This window comes from Coregonus clupeaformis, unplaced genomic scaffold, assembly GCF_020615455.1.
Source record: "Coregonus clupeaformis isolate EN_2021a unplaced genomic scaffold, ASM2061545v1 scaf0999, whole genome shotgun sequence".
NCBI lineage: Eukaryota > Metazoa > Chordata > Actinopteri > Salmoniformes > Salmonidae > Coregonus > Coregonus clupeaformis.
Window position 1 is genome coordinate 73,298 of NW_025534453.1, and position 20,404 is coordinate 93,701.

A 20,404-nucleotide genomic window follows, 5' to 3' on the forward strand; every position below is an offset into this window, starting at 1 on the left:
CCAGACAAATTATGCTACCCTCAGCCTATTGGCTACTTAATATATTCAAGCCTGTCTCAAAATACAGCACTGCCCCTTTAAGACAAAGAAAATCTCTTTACCTGACTGGCTTTTCAAAGATGTCTAAAAATGTACATGTTTTGTGCTTTTGTAGGAAGCAATCACTCCCCTATTGCTGACTACAAATTATCTATAACTGGGCTAATAACTCACTAACTAGCAAAGGATATAAACAAAATGTGCTTACGTGGCTACATGCAGCTCTTGCTTTGATCTCAAAACAAGCACATCTACTCATGACGCTCATGCTGTATACACAGTCCATTTCAAGGTAAATGGCACAGATCCATCCATACATCCATCCCCTGCTGATTTTGTACGTTTGCCCACTGACAAAGACATGATCAGTCTATAATTTTAATGGTAGGTTTATTTGAACAGTGAGAGACAGAATAACAACAAAAAAATCAGAAAAACGCATGTCAAAAATGTTTAAATTGATTTGCATTTTAATGAGGGAAATAAGTATTTGACCCCTCTGCAAAACATGACTTAGTACTTGGTGGCAAAACCCTTGTTGGCAATCACAGAGGTCAGACGTTTCTTGTAGTTGGCCACCAGGTTTGCACACATCTCAGGAGGGATTTTGTCCCACTCCTCTTTGCAGATCTTCTCCAAGTCATTAAGGTTTCGAAGGCTGACGTTTGGCAACTCGAACCTTCAGCTCCCTCCACAGATGTTCTATGGGATTAAGGTCTGGAGATTGGCTAGGCCACTACAGGACCTTAATGTGCTTCTTCTTGAGCCACTCCTTTGTTGCCTTGGCCGTGCGTTTTAGGTCATTGTCATGCTGGAATACCCATCCACGACCCATTTTCAATGCCCTGGCTGAGGGAAGGAGGTTCTCACCCAAGATTTGACGGTACATGGCCCCGTCCATCGTCCCTTTGATGCGGTGAAGTTGTCCTGTCCCCTTAGTAGAAAAACACCCCCAAAGCATAATATTTCCACCTCCATGTTTGACGGTGGGGATGGTGTTTCCCCTGACCCATCTGTCTATCTCCTCATTTGAATTCCATGCTGTCACAGTCACTAGCCCATTTAAGCTTAATATCCTTGTCATCTATCGCCCTCCAGGTTCCCTTGGAGAGTTCATCAATGAGCTTGACGCCTTGATAAGTTCCTTTCCTGAGGATGGCTCACCCCTCACAGTTCTGGGGGACTTCAACCTCCCTACGTCTACCTTTGACTCATTTCTCTCTGCCTCCTTCTTTCCACTCCTCTCCTCTTTTGACCTCACCCTCTCACCATCCCCCCCTACTCACAAGGCAGGCAATACGCTTGACCTCATCTTTACTAGATGCTGTTCTTCTACTAATCTCACTGCAACTCCCCTCAATGTCTCCGACCACTACTTTGAATCCTTTTCTCTCTCGCTCTCCTCCAACACTACTCACTCTGCCCCTACTCAGATGGTAATGCGCCGTCGCAACCTTCGCTCTCTCTCCCGCTACTCTCTCCTCTTCCATCCTATCATCTCTTCCCTCTGCTCAACCCTTCTCCCTCCAATCTCCTGATTCTATCTCCTCAACCCTCCTCTCCTCCCTTTCTGCATCCTTTGACTCTCTATGTCCCCTATCCTCCCGGCCGGCTCGGTCCTCCCCTCCAGCTCCGTGGCTTGATGACTCATTGCAAGCTCACAGAACAGGGCTCCGGGCAGCCGAGCGGAAATGGAGGAAAACTAGACTCCCTGCGGACCTGGCATCTTTTCACTCCCTCCTCTCTACATTTTCTTCATAAGTTTCTGCTGCTAAGGCCACTTTCTACCACTCTAAATTCCAAGCATCTGCCTCTAACCCTAGGAAGCTCTTTGCCACCTTCTCCTCCCTGCTGAATCCTCCTCCCCCTCCCCCCCTCCTCCTTCTCTGTGGATGACTTCGTCAACCATTTTGAAAAGAAGGTTGATGACATCCGATCCTCGTTTGTTAAGTCAAATGACACTGCTGGTCCTGCTCACACTGCCCTACCCTATGCTTTGACTTCTTTCTCCCCTCTCTCTCCAGATAAAATCTTGCGACTTGTGACGGCCGGCCGCCCAACAATCTGCCCGCTTGACCCTATCCCCTCCTCTCTTCTCCAGACCATCTCCGGTGACCTTCTCCCTTACCTCACCTCGCTGATCAACTCATCCTTGACCGCTGGATATGTCCCTTCCGTCTTCAAGAGAGCGAGAGTTGCACCCCTTCTCAAAAAACCAACACTCGATCCCTCTGATGTCAACAACTACAGACCAGTCTCCCTTCTTTCTTTTCTCTCCAAAACTATTGAGCGTGCCGTCTTTAGCCAACTCTCTTGCTATCTCTCTCAGAATGACCTTCTTGATCCAAACCAGTCAGGTTTCAAGACTGGTCATTCAACTGAGACTGCTCTTCTCTGTTTCACGGAGGCTCTCCGCACTCTCCGCACTCTCCTCTGCTCTTGTCCTTCTAGACCTGTCTGCTGCCTTTGATACTGTGAACCATCAGATCCTCCTCTCCACCCTCTCCGAGCTGGGCATCTCCGGCGCGGCTCACTCTTGGATTGCGTCCTACCTGACCGGTCGCTCCTACCAAGTGGCGTGGCGAGAAGCTGTCTCCGCACCACGTGCTCTCACCACTGGTGTCCCCCAGGGCTCAGTTCTAGGCCCTCTCCTATTCTCGCTATACACCAAGTCACTTGGCTCTGTCATATCCTCACATGGCCTCTCCTATCATTGCTACGCAGACCGACATACAACTAATCTTCTCCTTTCCCCCTTCTGATAACCAGGTGGCGAATCGCATCTCTGCATGTCTGGCAGACATATCAGTATGGATGACGGATCACCACCTCAAGCTGAACCTTGGCAAGACGGAGCTGCTCTTCCTCCCGGGAAGGACTGCCCGTTCCATGATCTCGCCATTACGGTTGACAACTCCGTTGTGTCCTCCTCCTAGAGTGCGAAGAGCCTTGGCGTGACCCTGGACAACACCCTGTCGTTTCTCCGCTAACATCAAGGCGGTGACCCGATCCTGTAGGTTCATGCTCTACAACATTCGGAGAGTACGACCCTGCCTTACACAGGAAGCGGCACAGGTCCTAATCCAGGCACTTGTCATCTCCCGTCTGGATTACTGCAACTCGCTGTTGGCTGGGCTCCCTGCCTGTGCCATTAAACCCCTACAACTCATCCAGAATGCCGCAGCCCGTCTGGTGTTCAACCTTCCCAAGTTCTCTCACGTCACCCCGCTCCTCCGCACACTACATTGGCTTCCAGTTGAAGCTCGCATCTGCTACAAGACCATGGTGCTTGCCTACGGAGCATGAGGGGAACGGCACCTCCGTACCTTCAGGCTCTGATCAGTCCCTACACCCAAACAAGGGCATTGCGTTCATCCACCTCTGGCCTGCTGGCTCCCCTACCTCTGCTGAAGCACAGTTCCCGCTCAGCCCAGTCAAAACTGTTCGCTGCTGTGGCACCCCAATGGTGGAACAAGCTCCCTCACGACGCCAGGACAGCGGAGTCACTCACCACCTTCCGGAGACATTTGAAACCCCACCTCTTTAAGGAACACCTGGGATAGGATAAAGTAATCCTTCTACCCCCCCCTTACCCCACCCCCCCATTTATTTTATTTTATATATATAGCCCACTGGCTATAAGGTGAATGCACCAATTTGTAAGTCGCTCTGGATAAGAGCGTCTGCTAAATGACGTAAATGTAATGTAAATGTGTTCTTGGGGTCATAGGCAGCATTCCTCCTCCTCCAAACACGGCGAGTTGAGTTGATGCCAAAGAGCTCGATTTTGGTCTCATCTGACCACAACACTTTTACCCAGTTCTCCTCTGAATAATTCCGATGTTCATTGGCAAACTTCAGACGGGCCTGTATATGTGCTTTCTTGAGCAGGGGTGACCTTGCGGGCGCTGCAGGATTTCAGCCCTTCACAGCGTAGTGTGTTACCAATTGTTTTCTTGGTGACTATGGTCCCAGCTGCCTTGAGATTATTGACAAGATCCTCCTGTGTAGTTCTGGGCTGATTCCTCACCGTTCTCATGATCATTACAACTCCACGAGGTGAGATCTTGCATGGAGCCCCAGGCCGAGGGAGATTGACAGTTATTTTGTGTTTCTTCCACTTGCGAATAATCGCACCAACTGTTGTCACCTTCTCACCAAGCTGCTTGGCGATGGTCTTGTAGCCCATTCCAGCCTTGTGTAGGTCTATAATCTTGTCCATGACATCCTTGGAGAGCTCTTTGGTCTTGGCCATGGTGTAGAGTTTGGAATCTGATTGATTGATTGCTTCTGTGGACAGGTGTCTTTTATACAGGTAACAAACTGAGATTAGGAGCACTCCCTTTAAGAGTGTGCTCCTAATCTCAGCTTATTACCTGTATAAAAGACACCTGGGAGCCAGAAATCTTTTTGATTGAGAGGGGGTCAAATACTTATTTCCCTCATTAAAATGCAAATCAATTTATAACATTTTTGACACATTTTTCTGGATTTCTTTGTTGTTATTCTGTCTCTCACTGTTCAAATAAACCTACCATTAAAATTATAGACTGATCATTTCTTTGTCAGTGGGCAAACGTACAAAATCAGCAGGGGATCAAATACTTTTTTCCCTCACTGTATATGGCAATGGTCTATTTGCATAACGGCCTACTAAAGCTCTGATTACATCCCACATCTTTCTCTAGTCATGGTTTTAAATGTTTTGAATTCTTACAGTATCAACTTTGCTGTAGCTTTCTGTTATGCCTGCTACGTTACTGCAGACACAGTAATCTGAGCCATCCGATTGGCCAGCGGTAGACCTATAGTGCACTTGATTTGCTCTCCGGGCCTGCCGGGAAGGCAGAGTTTGTACCTTCAGACACATGAAGTGGTTCAAAATCGCAACAGTTCTCCTACACAATCGACCAGTTGGTGACCACTGCTCTAGAAAGTTGAGTGAAGTTCAATCTCGTGTGCTGATATTTCTCCCAGCTACCTGGGTGTCAACCATGTGCCTATTTGCATATGTGAACAGGTTACCCCTCCATATCCCTCTTTAGTTGTGGTTTCAGCTGATTTTGGTCTTTATGGTCAAATCGGTAAAATGAGCTGTGCCATTATTGTTTTTTTATTTTTTTATTCTGGAGTGGAAATATGACCTTTCTTTGCATTTGATACTCTTGAAGGCTATGAAAGTATGCTGCAGTATTTAGGCCTATATGATTAGATTATTATAGAATGAAACCAAGCTGAGCATTTCTTTTCAATTGATTCTTTCCTCCTTAACAGGTTTAAACAGAAGAGCTTTTCATTAAAGGCTGCTGTGAAAACATCAGAAGGATCATGGTATGTGAGATCATTCATCCATCAGCCATGATGATAGTAATAACAAGCATGTTCCAACACAATAAGCTAAGCAAAAGGAAATTGACTTTTTGAAAAACACCTATGCCCCAACATTACTTTCTAGAAGTGTAATCCATTAAAAAAGATATATATACAAATTATTGTAAATAACAGGTATTTTAAGTTAATTGTTGAAATTCTATTTGATGTTTGGGTTATTGAAACAAGACCAATGCTGAGGCCACATACCTGTCCTTGCACATTTCTTATAACTACCTTTGTATATCTGCTTTTAGCCTGGTCACCGCAGGGGGAGGAGCCTCTCTGAGGGGCTGATGCTGGAGGAATCAGATAAAGGAGGATTGGTCGTCTCCAGCGTTATCGGTGGCTCTGGCAATCAGGGGCTCAAAGAAGGTATGAGTCTCTTTGTCACGATCGTCTAAGGAGGAGGACCAATGCGCAGCGTTGAATGCGTACATATTATTTATTAAACAGATCACCCGATCAAAACAACGAACGAAACGTGAAGTCCTTTGATACACACAAACCAAAAGGAACAAGAAACCACAACACAAAGTGAAAAGACCGATAGTTAAATATGGCTCCCAATCAGAGACAACCAGCTGACACTCGTTGCCTCTGATTGGGAGTCACTCAGGCCAACATAGATATACAAAACATAGACTTACACACCCTGGCTCAACATAACATAGTCCCCAGAGCCAGGGCGTGACACTCTTATTTAATGTATACCATTTTTGTACTTACAGGTACTTACAGTACTTACAGTGGCTTGCGAAAGTATTCACCCCCCTTGCATTTTTCCTATTTTGTTGCCTTACAACCTGGAATTAAAATGGATTTTTGTGGGGTTTGTATCATTTTATTTACACAACATGCCTACCACTTTTTTTTTGTGAAACAAACAAGAAATAAGACAAAAAAACAGAAAACTTGAGCGTGCATAACTATTCACCCCCCCAAAGTCAATACTTTGTAGAGCCACCTTTTGTCGCAATTACAGCTGCAAGTCTCTTGGGGTATGTCTCTATAAACTTGGCACATCTAGCCACTGGGATTTCTGCCCATTCTTCAAGGCAAAACTGCTCCAGCTCCTTCAAGTTGGATGAGTTCCGCTGGTGTACAGCAATCTTTAAGTCATACCACAGATTCTCAATTGGATTAAAGTCTGGGCTTTGATTAGGCCATTCCAAGACATTTAAATGTTTCCCCTTAAACCACTCGAGTGTTGCTTTAGCAGTATGCTCAGGGTCATTGTCCTGCTGGAAGGTGAACCTCCGTCCCAGTCTCAAATCTCTGGAAGACTGAAACAGGTTTCTCTCAAGAATTTCCCTGTATTTAGCACCATCCATCATTCCTTCAATTCTGACCAGTTTCCCAGTCCCTGCCGATGAAAAACATCCCCACAGCATGATGCTGCCACCACAGCAATGCTACCAAATACTAATTAAGTGTATGTAAACTTCTGACCCACTGGGAATGTGATGAAAGAATTAAAACCTTAAATAAATCATTCTCTCTACTATTATTCTGACATTTCACATTCTTAAAATAAAGTGGTGATCCTAACTGACCTAAGACAGTGAATTTTTACTAGGATTAAATGTCAGGAATTGTGAAAAACTGAGTTGAAAGGTATTTGGCTAAGGTGTATGTAAACTTCTGACTTCAACTGTATGTAAATATTATTAAAGTGACTAGTGTTCCATTTCTTAAAGTGGCCAGTGATTTCAATAGGCAGCAGCAGCCTCTAATGTGTAATTATGTGACTTATTAAGGTAATTGGTTGCACCAGATCTGAGAAATGTACTTTTTTTCAGGAGATGAAATTGTGGGTGCCACAATCAACTTCGACCAACTTTCAAAAGACGATGTGTTGAAAATACTGAAGCTGATGGATGATAATGGATTTGATGAGAAGGTTCAAGTTCTGACCAAAAATAATTTGAGCAAGAGTATGGGGACCTTGGACAGCATCAAAGCCCCAGAGGAGGTTTGTGGAATATAGTTAGCAAATAGATTAAGCAGGGGGGGGAATTATTTCAGAAAGGTTGCTGGATAAAATATGTTGTTTGTTAAAGGGACAGTTCGACATGTTGGCAATAAAGCCCTTTATCTACTTCCCCAGAGTCAGATAACCTTGTGGATACCATTTTTATGTGTCTGCGTGCCGTTTGAAGGAAGTTGCTAACTAGCGTTAGCATAATGACTGAAAGCTAGCATGCTAGCTGTTCCTGTAGATTTCCAGTCATTGTACTAACGCTAGTTAACATTGGCTTGCGAAACTGCCTCCAACTTCCTTCATACTGGACACAAAGACAAAGATAGTATCCACGAGTTCATCTGATTCTGGGGATGTCGATAAAGGGCTTCATTGCCAACATCTCAAACTATCCCTTTAAGGATTGGTTTCTCTTTACAGATGCTGAAGGATTCATATAATAGACTCTACAATGCCAAAATAAATAGATTCATGAAGGATGGCAGCCCCGGACGAACTGCAGGTGCTGGGGAAAGAAGCTCCCGTAATGTACAGGTGAAGGGCAAGGGACCGAGACCTCACTTGGGCAAACCTACAGTGAAAGGTGACCTCAAACCCCTTGTCCTCACCACGGATTACCCAGTTGTGGAGACACCCAAAGTAGATGCTCATACCTACCTAGAGTCTCCAGACCTCAAATTCTCTGCTCCAAAGTTAAAGGTGCCTAAACTTGATGTCAAAGGCGCGGTACCTGATGCTCGCGGTGGAGAACTTTCATTGCCTAATGCCAACATTAGTACATCAGATCTCTCCCTGCCTCATTTGAATGGGTCACTAAACATTGATACTCCATTAGTTAACCTGGAAAGACCATATCTTGAAACTGATATAGATGCTATTGATGTTCTAGAATTCGATATGTCTTTGCCCAATGTTGACCTCAAAGGCCCTGATCTTGACCTGAAAGTTATAGATCCACTTCCCAAAGTTGGAGGAGATATCAATGTCCCGGAAGCAGAGCTCAATCTACCAGAGGGGGTTGTCACTGGACCTACTTTAAATATCAATGCCCCAAAGCTTGATATTGAAAGAACAGGCAAAAAATTCAAAATGCCCAAATTTAAGATGCCTGACTTGGGTCTCTCTGGACCAAGCGTAAATGTACCCAGCCTTGAGGTTGATACACCAAATATGAGGATCCCAGATAAAGATATACCAGGAGTTAATCTCAAAGGTCCCCAACTAGACCTACAAGCAGCAGATGTTAATCTAAAAAATCCTAATCTAGACCTACAAACCCCAGATGTCAGCATGATGAATATGCCTTCCAGTAAAATCAGAGTCCCGTCCTCCAAGAAACTGAAAAACCCTAACCTTGATGTGGATGATCCCTCTAGTTATTTTGAATTGCCTAAGGTTAGGCTCTCTCGCAGACTAACAAAAGGACCAGATTTAGACATTGATGCAGTTTTAAAGACCCCAGACATGCATCTTAAAACCTCTTCGATTGGTGCTCCTGACCTGAATGTCCCTGATCTAGATTTACCTTCAGTAGACCATAAAGGTTCCAAAATAGATCTGGAGTTGCCAGATGCAAACATTGGTATGCCATCTGGGAAGATCAAAACACCAAGTCTTGGTATGCCTGACTTTGATATATCTGGACCAAAAGTTAGGACTCCAGACCTGGACCTCTCAGCGGCTGAGATGTGTCTATCAGACGTCAGTTTGCCTGACCTCAGTACTCTAGACATTGACATACCCTCAGGTAAATTCAAACTAACGAAACCACATGCAGAACTCAAAGCTCCTGATTTCAATGTCGATGCCCCCTCTGGTAAACTGAAGATTCCCAAATTTGGCTTCTCTGGCCTAACAATACTAGATCTGGGAATTGATGCTGACGTAAAAACACCAAAGCTAAGTCTCAAAGCTCCCAAGATAAAAGGTGGGCTTGATGCACCTGACTTGGATTTACCCAAAGTCGACCTGAAAGCACCTAAATTAGATGTAACTCCAGATATTGATATTGATGCACCCTCAGGAAAATTCAAAATGACAAAGTTTAAAACGCCAGACTTTGGCTTCTCAGGGCCAGATGTTCAAGCGCCTGACTTACAAGTAAAGACTCCAGACTTTGATCTTTCAGCCGCCAAGTTTAAAGGGGGAATTAGTCCCCCAGATTTGGATCTCCCAGATGTTGAACTCAAAGGCCCCAAACTAGACCTCAATGCACCAGATGTCAACTTTAATATGCCCTCAGGGAAAGTCAAAGTACCTACATTGAAGAAACCAAAGATTGATCTGAATGCTCCAGATTTTGACATTGATGCTCCCTCTGGTAAACTGAAAATGCCCAAATGTGGGCTCTCTGGTACAATGCCAAAATCCCCAAACTTGAGGCTCAAAGCTCCAAACATGAAGGGGGGAATTGATGTTCCAGACCTGAATTTACCAGATGCTGACCTCAAAACCCCTAAACTAGATGTGAATGCTCCAGATCTCGACATCAATGCACCCTCAGGGAAATTCAAAATGCCCAAATTTAAAATGCCTAAATTCAGAGGCCTAAATGGACCACATGTTGACATTGATGGAGACTTAGAGGGCCCAGATATAGATATCAATGCCCCCACAGCTAACCTCAAAGGTCCCAAAACAGGTCTAAAAATGCCAGATTTGAAGATGCCTGATTTCGGGCTATCTGGGCCAAATGTAGATGAACCTGACTATGACTTACCTGACATTGACCTCTCAGCCCCAAAGCTAAAAGGGGGAATCAGTCCCCCAGATTTGAGACTACCTAAGGGTCATCTCAAAGGGCCCAAACTAGATCTTAATGCTCCAGATTTTGATGTTGATGCTCCCTCAGGTAAACTGAAAATGGCCAAATTTGGGCTCTCTGGTACAATGCCAAAATCCCCAAACTTGAGGCTCAAAGCTCCAAACATGAAGGGGGGAATTGATGTTCCAGATCTGAATTTACCAGATGCTGACCTCAAAGCCCCTAAACTAGATGTGAATGCTCCAGATCTCAACATCAATGCACCCTCAGGGAAATTCAAGATGCCTAAATTTGGGCTCTCTGGTACAATGCCAAAATCTCCCAAATTGAATCTCAAATCTCCAAAGATGAAGGGGGGAATTGATTTTCCAGACCTGAATTTACCAGATGCTGACCTCAAAGCCCCTAAACTAGATGTGAATGCTCCAGATCTCAACATCAATGCACCCTCAGGGAAATTCAAGATGCCTAAATTTGGGCTCTCTGGTACAATGCCAAAATCTCCCAAATTGAATCTCAAATCTCCAAAGATGAAGGGGGGAATTGATGTTCCAGACCTGAATTCACCAGATGCTGACCTCAAAGCCCCTAAACTAGATGTGAATGCTCCAGGTCTCGACATCAATGCACCCTCAGGGAAATTCAAAATGCCCAAATTTAAAATGCCTAAATTCAGAGGCCTAAATGGACCAGATGTTGACATTGATGGAGACTTAGAGGGCCCAGATATAGATATCAATGCCCCTACAGCTAACCTCAAAGGTCCCAAAACAGGTCTAAAAATGCCAGATTTGAAGATGCCTGATTTCGGGCTATCTGGCCCAAATGTAGATGAACCTGACTATGACTTACCTGATATTGACCTCTCAGCCCCAAAGCTAAAAGGGGGAATCAGTCCCCCAGATTTGAGACTACCTAAGGGTCATCTCAAAGGGCCCAAACTAGATCTTAATGCTCCAGATTTTGATGTTGATGCTCCCTCTGGTAAACTGAAAATGCCCAAATTTGGGCTCTCTGGTACAATGCCAAAATCCCCAAACTTGAGGCTCAAAGCTCCAAACATGAAGGGGGGAATTGATGTTCCAGACCTGAATTTACCAGATGCGGACCTCAATGCCCCTAAACTAGATGTGAATGCTCCAGATCTCAACATCAATGCACCCTCAGGGAAATTCAAGATGCCTAAATTTGGGCTCTCTGGTACAATGCCAAAATCTCCCAAATTGAATCTCAAATCTCCAAAGATGAAGGGGGGAATTGATGTTCCAGACCTGAATTCACCAGATGCTGACCTCAAAGCCCCTAAACTAGATGTGAATGCTCCAGGTCTCGACATCAATGCACCCTCAGGGAAATTCAAAATGCCCAAATTTAAAATGCCTAAATTCAGAGGCCTAAATGGACCACATGTTGACATTGATGGAGACTTAGAGGGCCCAGATATAGATATCAATGCCCCCACAGCTAACCTCAAAGGTCCCAAAACAGGTCTAAAAATGCCAGATTTGAAGATGCCTGATTTCGGGCTATCTGGGCCAAATGTAGATGAACCTGACTATGACTTACCTGACATTGACCTCTCAGCCCCAAAGCTAAAAGGGGGAATCAGTCCCCCAGATTTGAGACTACCTAAGGGTCATCTCAAAGGGCCCAAACTAGATCTTAATGCTCCAGATTTTGATGTTGATGCTCCCTCAGGTAAACTGAAAATGCCCAAATTTGGGCTCTCTGGTACAATGCCAAAATCCCCAAACTTGAGGCTCAAAGCTCCAAACATGAAGGGGGGAATTGATGTTCCAGACCTGAATTTACCAGATGCTGACCTCAAAGCCCCTAAACTAGATGTGAATGCTCCAGGTCTCGACATCAATGCACCCTCAGGGAAATTCAAAATGCCCAAATTTAAAATGCCTAAATTCAGAGGCCTAAATGGACCACATGTTGACATTGATGGAGACTTAGAGGGACCAGATATAGATATCAATGCCCCCACAGCTAACCTCAAAGGTCCCAAAACAGGTCTAAAAATGCCAGATTTGAAGATGCCCGATTTCGGGCTATCTGGCCCAAATGTAGATGAACCTGACTATGACTTACCTGATATTGACCTCTCAGCCCCAAAGCTAAAAGGGGGAATCAGTCCCCCAGATTTGAGACTACCTAAGGGTCATCTCAAAGGGCCCAAACTAGATCTTAATGCTCCAGATTTTGATGTTGATGCTCCCTCTGGTAAACTGAAAATGCCCAAATTTGGGCTCTCTGGTACAATGCCAAAATCCCCAAACTTGAGGCTCAAAGCTCCAAACATGAAGGGGGGAATTGATGTTCCAGACCTGAATTTACCAGATGCTGACCTCAAAGCCCCTAAACTAGATGTGAATGCTCCAGATCTCGACATCAATGCACCCTCAGGGAAATTCAAAATGCCCAAATTTAAAATGCCTAAATTCAGAGGCCTAAATGGACCACATGTTGACATTGATGGAGACTTAGAGGGCCCAGATATAGATATCAATGCCCCTACAGCTAACCTCAAAGGTCCCAAAACAGGTCTAAAAATGCCAGATTTGAAGATGCCTGATTTCGGGCTATCTGGGCCAAATGTAGATGAACCTGACTATGACTTACCTGACATTGACCTCTCAGCCCCAAAGCTAAAAGGGGGAATCAGTCCCCCAGATTTGAGACTACCTAAGGGTCATCTCAAAGGGCCCAAACTAGATCTTAATGCTCCAGATTTTGATGTTGATGCTCCTTCTGGTAAACTGAAAATGCCCAAATTTGGGCTCTCTGGTACAATGCCAAAATCCCCAAACTTCAGGCTCAAAGCTCCAAACATGAAGGGGGGAATTGATGTTCCAGATCTGAATTTACCAGATGCTGACCTCAAAGCCCCTAAACTAGATGTGAATGCTCCAGATCTCAACATCAATGCACCCTCAGGGAAATTCAAGATGCCTAAATTTGGGCTCTCTGGTACAATGCCAAAATCTCCCAAATTGAATCTCAAAGCTCCAAAGATAAAGGGGGGAATTGATGTTCCAGACCTGAATTTACCAGATGCTGACCTCAATGCCCCTAAACTAGATGTGAATGCTCCAGATCTCGACATCAATGCACCCTCAGGGAAATTCAAAATGCCCAAATTTAAAATGCCTAAATTCAGAGGCCTAAAGGGACCAGATGTTGACATTAATGGAGATATAGAGGGACCAGGCCTGAACTTGTCATCTACCAAACTCAAGGGTCCCAAAGCAGACCTCAATGCTCCAGATATGCCCTCAGGTAGATTCAGAGTTCCAACCTTAGAGAGGCCAAATGGTAGCATCAAAGCCCCTGATTTTGACATCAACACTCCTACATTAAAAATGCTCAAAATGTCTACATTTGGGTTGTCTACTCCAAAAAGACCAGATCATGACATCAGTGCTGACATAGGTTTTAAATTGTCAAAGATGAAAGGTGGGATTGGTTCACCAGATCTTGACCTACCTACAGTTGACCTAAAAGCCCCTAACATAGATGTAGACACTCCAGATATGAACATTGATTCACCCTCTGGGAAATTCAAAATGCCCCACCTCAAAATGCCTAAATTCGGCCTTTCTGGTATGAAAGGTCCAGATGCTGGAATAGATGGAGACATTGATGGACCGGACCTGAGCTTGTCAGCCCCGAAAGTAAACACAGGGATTGGTAGTCCAGATTTAGACATAAATGTTCCCTCTGGTAACCTCAAAGGCCCCCAAGCTGATCTCTATTTGCCAGACAGTGACATTGCTATACAATCTCGAAAATTCAAATTGCCGTCCTTTAAATTGCCTCAGTTTGGAAGTCCCAATCTAAGTACAGGTACAGATATGGACTTTATGAAAACACATGACATTTCTCCTCCAAAGGCTAAAGTGGATCTAAAAGCACCAGACTTGAATGTTAGTCACCCAGATGTCAGCCTGAGCTTACCCAAAGCTGATATCAGAAGCCCAGAATACAAAAAGTCATCTCATAGTAAACGCAGATCTGTTATCCCAGGTGGAGCACATATAAAAGTGCCAGCAATAGACATAGATACAGAAGTGACACTGCCACACACTGATAGGAAGTCTAGAAAGGTCAAAGGAAGGGCCAGTTATCCCATTGCAGATATTGATTTGCCAAAAGTTGAGTACGAAGCGTCTGGTTTGGATCTGAGGTGTTCAGACCTTAACGATCCCACAGGGAAATTAAAAATTCCCAAATCCAAGACTTCTAAATTGAGCAGTCATACAAGAATATCAGACCTTGATATAGACTCAAGTCTTCACAGTATTAATGCCTCAGTCCCTAAACTCCCATCCCCAAGGTATGGATTAGAGGTTTCACAGCCAGATTTAAATTTGAGCAGAACTGACCTCAAGGGCCATAAACATCATAGGAAAGCCCCAGCTCGTGAAACCGGCAGATCAAAAAGGAGAAGTCCAAAACAGTCTGAAATTGGAATGTCCATGCCAAATTTCACTCATGGTTCAAACCCTAAAATGTCTGAAGATCAAGAAGGATATTTTGTCACTGTATTTCCCAAACATCTCAAAGGGGATGTACCAGACGGAACTGGGAGCCTGAAAAATCGGCACAAGGAAGAGTCAAACCGTAGATCTCATACACTCAGAAGTCTCGACTTCAGTGCATCAAATGTGGACCTTGAAGTTCCAGAAGATGAGAACTTAAAAGGGTCAACATTCTGGCTTTCAAAGCTTATATAGCATTCAGACAACTGACTAAATGTCATGCTAGGCTTGTTTGAATCACAATCTTCTGTTGAAACATAACGCAGAAAACTTCTGTTACATATAATACAAGCGTCAGATTATTTGCATTTATTTGTCATTTTTATGTAAAATGATTGGTTTTTGTTATGAACATGTTGAAAACTAATGTGTAAAGCTTTCTTTTGTGAAGTGATTTTAAAAAATGTATGAAAGGTTTGTTATGTTCTGCTGATAAGCTATTTGATTGGTATTTTTACTGTACACTTGCTGTATTGTAATAAAATAAAATGGGATTTAGTAACTTTTATTAAATCTTTGTTTTATCTTTTTTACATGAATTCAACAAAATAATTAATTCAAAACAACTTCTAAATGCATTAGCCTAGGCTTAATTATTCTGACCCGATTCTGACAGTAGGCCTTATTTCCCTTACATTTGCACTTTAAACATTGAAATAACGTTTGGCAAATTCATTATTTCAAGCTGAGAATTCAGAAGAATTTAACTCAACTGCTATTTTTTTATAAATATTTATGAGTTTGATAATTAAGCAATAAGGCACGAGGGGGTGTGGTATATGGTCAATATACCATGCATGGCTAAGGGCTGTTCTTAGGCACGACCCAACACAGAGGTACCTTATTGCTATTATAAACTGGTTACCAACATAATTAGAGCAGTAAAAATAAACGTTTTGTCATTCACGTGGTATATAGTCTGATATACCATGGCTGTCAACCAATCAGCATTCAGGGCTCGAACCACCCAGTTTATAGGAACAATTATAGTTTTGCTTCACCTATTAGATGTTCACCTCCGCAACGCTAGGTGGAAGTCTTATCATGCTTGCCTTTACACAACATAAACGTAATCAGTATGCGACAACACACCAGCACCGCCACACGACCTTTCTGATTTAGAAAATGCATGTTTGTTTCAAAATATGATCTCTTAAAAGGCTGTTTTGAATAAATCGCACGTATTTGGTTGTCTTAATTAAGTTTACAGAAATGTTTCGTATATCAGTTACAGTGTGTGGTCGAGGCATTTCTAAAAGGGTGAGCGTTAAACTAGGCTAATGCTAACTTAGCTAGCTGTCAATTTATTGAGGATATTAAAGATGTAGTGGCTGAAATGATTGATGGCACATATAAAGCTAATGATCAGATATCCTTTTTTTTAGTTGGCTTCATCTTTCTCTGGAGAGAACGCTCTACCCTCAAATTTACGCATCCCTTCCAATCTCGTGGACCGTGCAAGAGCAAGTAAGGTCTGCTATTTCATTCACTGCCTTCTATCATGCACTCTGGGTCATTGAACTGATGGTGCGAATTTGAAGAAGAAAGTTATATATAGATGCATGTAGACTGCAAGGCCATGTCCAGACACAAAGATGATTCCCTTATTCTTGAATGCAATGTTGGTCTGTCATTTTCAGAGCATTCATTTCCAACTAGGTCAGGTGTAAGCTATTGATGACTTGTGGTTTCTTTCCAGAGAGGCCCCCTCCTCCAGCAGACTCCAATCTTCCTGTGTTGAGGAGGTGTGATGCTGCCGTCCCTGTACACCTGAGCCCAGTACAGACATGGGTGGAGACGTTGGAAAGGCGGGAGAGTAAACAGTTGGGTTTGGTTGAACTCCACCCTGATGTCTTTGCAGTCCCAACCAGGTAAAACTGTCAATGTCTAGCCATTGTATTTACATTTAAGTCATTTAGCAGAGGCTCTTATCCAGAGAGACTTACATATTCAGTGCTTTATCATTTGGTGGGAATAGTGACTCATAAATTATTTTGTTCCCACCAGGATTGACATACTCCATGAAGTTGAACTCTGGCAGAGAAATTTCAAGAGAATTGTAAGTAGCAATAGCAACCCATTAATCAACTTTCTCAGACTGCTGTTGTGGCCATATTATAACAAATAGGTGATGAGAAGTACAGGCATATTTCTGTAGGTTTATACCCAAAGCTCTGTGCTTATCTGAGTTGAGCTATATTTGACTAAATGCACCTGCTGCTACTATAAGAAACTGAAAACCTCCCTTTCTCCCTCAGAGCCGTGCACACACTAAGGTCAGGTCGGAGGTGAGCGGTGGAGGAAAGAAGCCCTGGAGACAGAAGGGAAGTGGCAAAGCAAGACATGGAAGCATCAGGTCACCTATATGGAGAGGAGGTGAGGGTCTCAGTCTGTATGGGCCAAAACAGTAGTGTGATGATGGACAGCATTTTACTGGACACATACAGGTTAACACACAGTGACAAAACAAACATATTACATTTTAGTTTAAGAAGCTAGTTCCAAGAATGAGCATAGATAAATCAGTCATCTAAATATCAGTCAGCCCAAAAGAAGGAACAGTCCAAGCTAAGAGCCAGTCATTGGAGGGATTTAAAACAATTAGAATAAATTACATATAATTTCTGTTTTGCAGGTGGTGTTTCTCATGGACCCAGAGGACCAACCAGTTTTTACTACATGTTGCCCATGAAAGTACGTGTTCAAGGACTAAAAATTGCCCTCAGCTCCAAACTGGCCCAGGTATGTAACATTTTATTTGGGAAAACACTTTTCATAAGCATAAGATCATTCACATCTTAAAATCTTCCTCTTATCATGTACTCAATTGTCTCAAATGAATGCTTTTCATTATTCCATCTACCTAATGTATTGATGTTGGGTGTTGTTTTTCAGGATTATCTCCATGTGGTTGACACTCTGAACATCCCCACACCTGACCCACAGTACCTCATGGACCTCATCAGATACCGACACTGGGGGGAGTCTGTTTTGATAGTGGATGCGTAAGTATCAGCGAACCAAAAAACTCAGTTCTGTGGACATCCTAGCTGAGGTTAACAGCAGGATTGAGACTCTTCGATATTTTACAGGGGCGAAGAGCTTCCTGAGAACATCCTTCAGGCCACTGAGAGCTTGAAGACTGTCAATGTCATTCCAGCCATAGGTAAGTTGACACTAATTTTGAAACTGACTAGAACTAGTCTTTTTCCATACTCTTAGTAGTAGTAACCCTACACTGAGTGTAAAAAACATTAGGAACACCTGCTCTTTCCATGACATAAGCGGACCAGGTGAAAGTTATTTACATTGACATTTTAGTCATTTAGCAGACGCTCTTATCCAGAACGACTTACAGTTATGATCCCTTATTGAATCCACTTCAATCAGTGTAGATGAAGGGGAGGAGACAGGTTAAATAATATTTTTTTGCCTTGAGACATGGATTGTGTACAGTCGTGGTCAAAAGTTTTGAGAATGATACAAATATTGGTCTTCACAAAGTTCGCTGCTTCAGTGTTATGAGATATTTTTGTCAGATGTTACTATGGTATACTGAAGTATAATTACAAGCATTCCATAGGTGTCAAATGCTTTTATTGACAATTACATTAAGTTTATGCAAAGAGACAATATTTGCAGTGTTGACCCTTCTTTTTCAAGACCTCTGCAATCCGCCCTGGCATGCTGTCAATTAACTTTTGGGCCACGTCCTGACTGATGGCAGCCCATTCTTGCATAATCAATGCTTTGGAGTTTGTCCGAATTTTGGGTTTTTGTTAGTCCACCCGCCTCTTGAGGATCGACCACAAGTTCTCAATGGGATTAAGGTCTGGGGAGTTTCCTGGCCATGGACCCAAAATGTCTATGTTTTGTTCTGCGAGCCACTTAGTTATCACTTGTGCCTTATGGCAAGGTGCTGGAAAAGGCATTGGTCGTCACCAAACTGTTCTTGGATGGTTGGGAGAAGTTGCTCTCGGAGGATGTGTTGGTACCATTTTTTATTCATGGCTGTGTTCTTAGGCAAAATTGTGAGTGAGCCCACTCCCTTGGCTAAGAAGCAACCCCACACATGAATGGTCTCAGGATGCTTTACTGTTGGCTTGACACAGGACTGATGGTAGCGCTCACCTTGTCTTCTCCGGACAAGGTGTTTTCCGGATGCCCCAAACAATCGGAAAGGGGATTCATCAGAGAAAATGACTTTACCCCAGTCCTCAGCAGTCCAATCTCTGTACCCTTTGCAGAATATCAGTCTGTCCCTGATGTTTTTCCTGGAGAGAAGTGGCTTCTTTGCTGCCCTTCTTGACACCAGGCCATCCTCCAAAAGTCTTCGCCTCACTGTGCGTGCAGATGTACTCACACCTGCCTGCTGCCATTCCTGAGCAAGCTCTGCACTGGTGGTGCCCCGATCCCGCAGCTGAATCAACTTTAGGAGACGGTCCTGGCGCTTGCTGGACTTTCTTGGGCGCCCTGATGCTTTCTTCACAACAATTGAACCTCTCTCCTTGATGTTCTTGATGATCCGATAAATGGTTGATTTAGGTGCAATCTTACTAGCAGCAATATCCTTGCCTGTGAAGCCCTTTTTGTGCAAAGCAATGATGACGGCACGTGTTTCCTTGCAGGTAACCATGGTTAACAGAGGAAGAACAATGATTTCAAGCACCACCCTCCTTTTAAAGCTTCCAGTCTGTTATTCTAACTCAATCAGCATGACAGAGTGATCTCCAGCCTTGTTCTCGTCAACACTCTCACCTGTGTTAACGAGAGAATCACTGACATGATGGCAGCTGGTCCTTTTGTGGCAGGGCTGAAATGCAGTGGAAATGTTTTGGGGGGATTAAGTTCATTTTCATGGCAAAGAGGGACTTTGAAATGAATTGCAATTCATCTGATCACTCTTCATAACATTCTGGAGTATATGCAAATTGCCATCATCAAAACTGAGGCAGCAGACTTTAGTATGTGTCATTCTCAAAACTTTTGACCACGACTGTATGTGTGCTATTCAGAGGGTGAATGGGCAAGACAAAATATTTAAGTGCCTTTGAACGGGGTATGGTAGTAGAACTACAACGCCGCTGGGTTTTTCACGCTCAACAGTTTCCTGTGTGTATCAAGAATGGTCCATCACCCAAAGGACATCCAGCCAACTTGACACAACTGTGGGAAGCATTGGAGTCAACATGGGCCATGTTAGGCCAGCATCCTCGTGGAATGCTTTCGACAGCTTGTAGAGTCCATGCCTCGACAAATTGAGGCTGTTCTGAGGGCAGAAATGGGGGTGCAACTCAATATTAGTAAGGTGTTCTTAGAGTTTTGTACACTGTGTATAATTGACCTAGTAGCAACATTGTATTAACATGTTACATAGTAGTATTTACTGTTCCTACACAGGTGAGGGCAAATTAATGTAAAGTTAAAAATGTTCCTGAACTCTTTTCTTCCACAGGGCTGAACGTTCATAGCATGCTAAAACACGAGGTCCTGGTCCTCACCCTGGAAGCAGTGAAGTTTCTGGAAAAAAAGCTGCTTTGGCACGACGAACGCTTCACACCGCTGTACCCGTTTAAACTCCCCTACACTGACCTGCCTTGAAGGCACTTGGTGAAGTAATAATGTCATGTAATATATTCAACAATCCAAATGTTTCTCATGCCTTTTAATATGTTCAATAAAAACTGGTGAATAAATATA

General features: G+C 43.5%; 2 protein-coding genes and 1 long non-coding RNA gene across 3 annotated transcripts in view; all 3 read left to right on the forward strand.

Moving 5' to 3' along the window:
* The window catches only part of LOC123486093 (neuroblast differentiation-associated protein AHNAK-like), a 30,292-nt gene extending 15,101 nt beyond the window's left edge, over positions 1–15,191 (forward strand). Inside the window, exons 4-5 of the mRNA XM_045217289.1 lie at positions 5,667–5,784; positions 8,283–15,191. Coding sequence (XP_045073224.1) covers positions 5,667–5,784; positions 8,283–14,899 — 6,735 coding nt within the window. The 3' untranslated portion in view covers positions 14,900–15,191. The remainder of the gene's footprint in view (positions 1–5,666; positions 5,785–8,282) is intronic.
* On the forward strand, positions 5,312–7,378 carry LOC121532885. Its single transcript, XR_005994405.1, has 3 exons — positions 5,312–5,370; positions 5,667–5,784; positions 7,212–7,378. It is a non-coding gene; the product is annotated as an uncharacterized LOC121532885 (long non-coding RNA).
* A 572-nt stretch (positions 15,192–15,763) lies between the features above and the next one.
* LOC123486096 (39S ribosomal protein L4, mitochondrial-like) lies at positions 15,764–20,400 on the forward strand. Its single transcript, XM_045217295.1, has 9 exons — positions 15,764–15,964; positions 16,090–16,171; positions 16,404–16,575; positions 16,712–16,763; positions 16,963–17,080; positions 17,340–17,446; positions 17,600–17,709; positions 17,797–17,870; positions 20,160–20,400. Exons 1-9 carry the CDS (start codon positions 15,917–15,919, stop codon positions 20,303–20,305), a joined length of 909 nt encoding a protein of 302 aa, XP_045073230.1. The 5' UTR covers positions 15,764–15,916; the 3' UTR covers positions 20,306–20,400.
* The last annotated feature ends 4 nt before the right edge of the window (positions 20,401–20,404 follow it).

Excerpts from the sequence above, each read along its gene's own strand:
- LOC123486096 (XM_045217295.1), top strand. The coding sequence starts at position 15,917 with ATGTTTCGTATATCAGTTACAGTGTGTGGTCGAGGCATTTCTAAAAGG. Across the intron at positions 16,172-16,403 it reads CGTGGACCGTGCAAGAGCAA|AGAGGCCCCCTCCTCCAGCA; the intron begins GTAAGGTCTGCT and ends GTTTCTTTCCAG. Across the intron at positions 17,447-17,599 it reads TCAGCTCCAAACTGGCCCAG|GATTATCTCCATGTGGTTGA; the intron begins GTATGTAACATT and ends GTTGTTTTTCAG.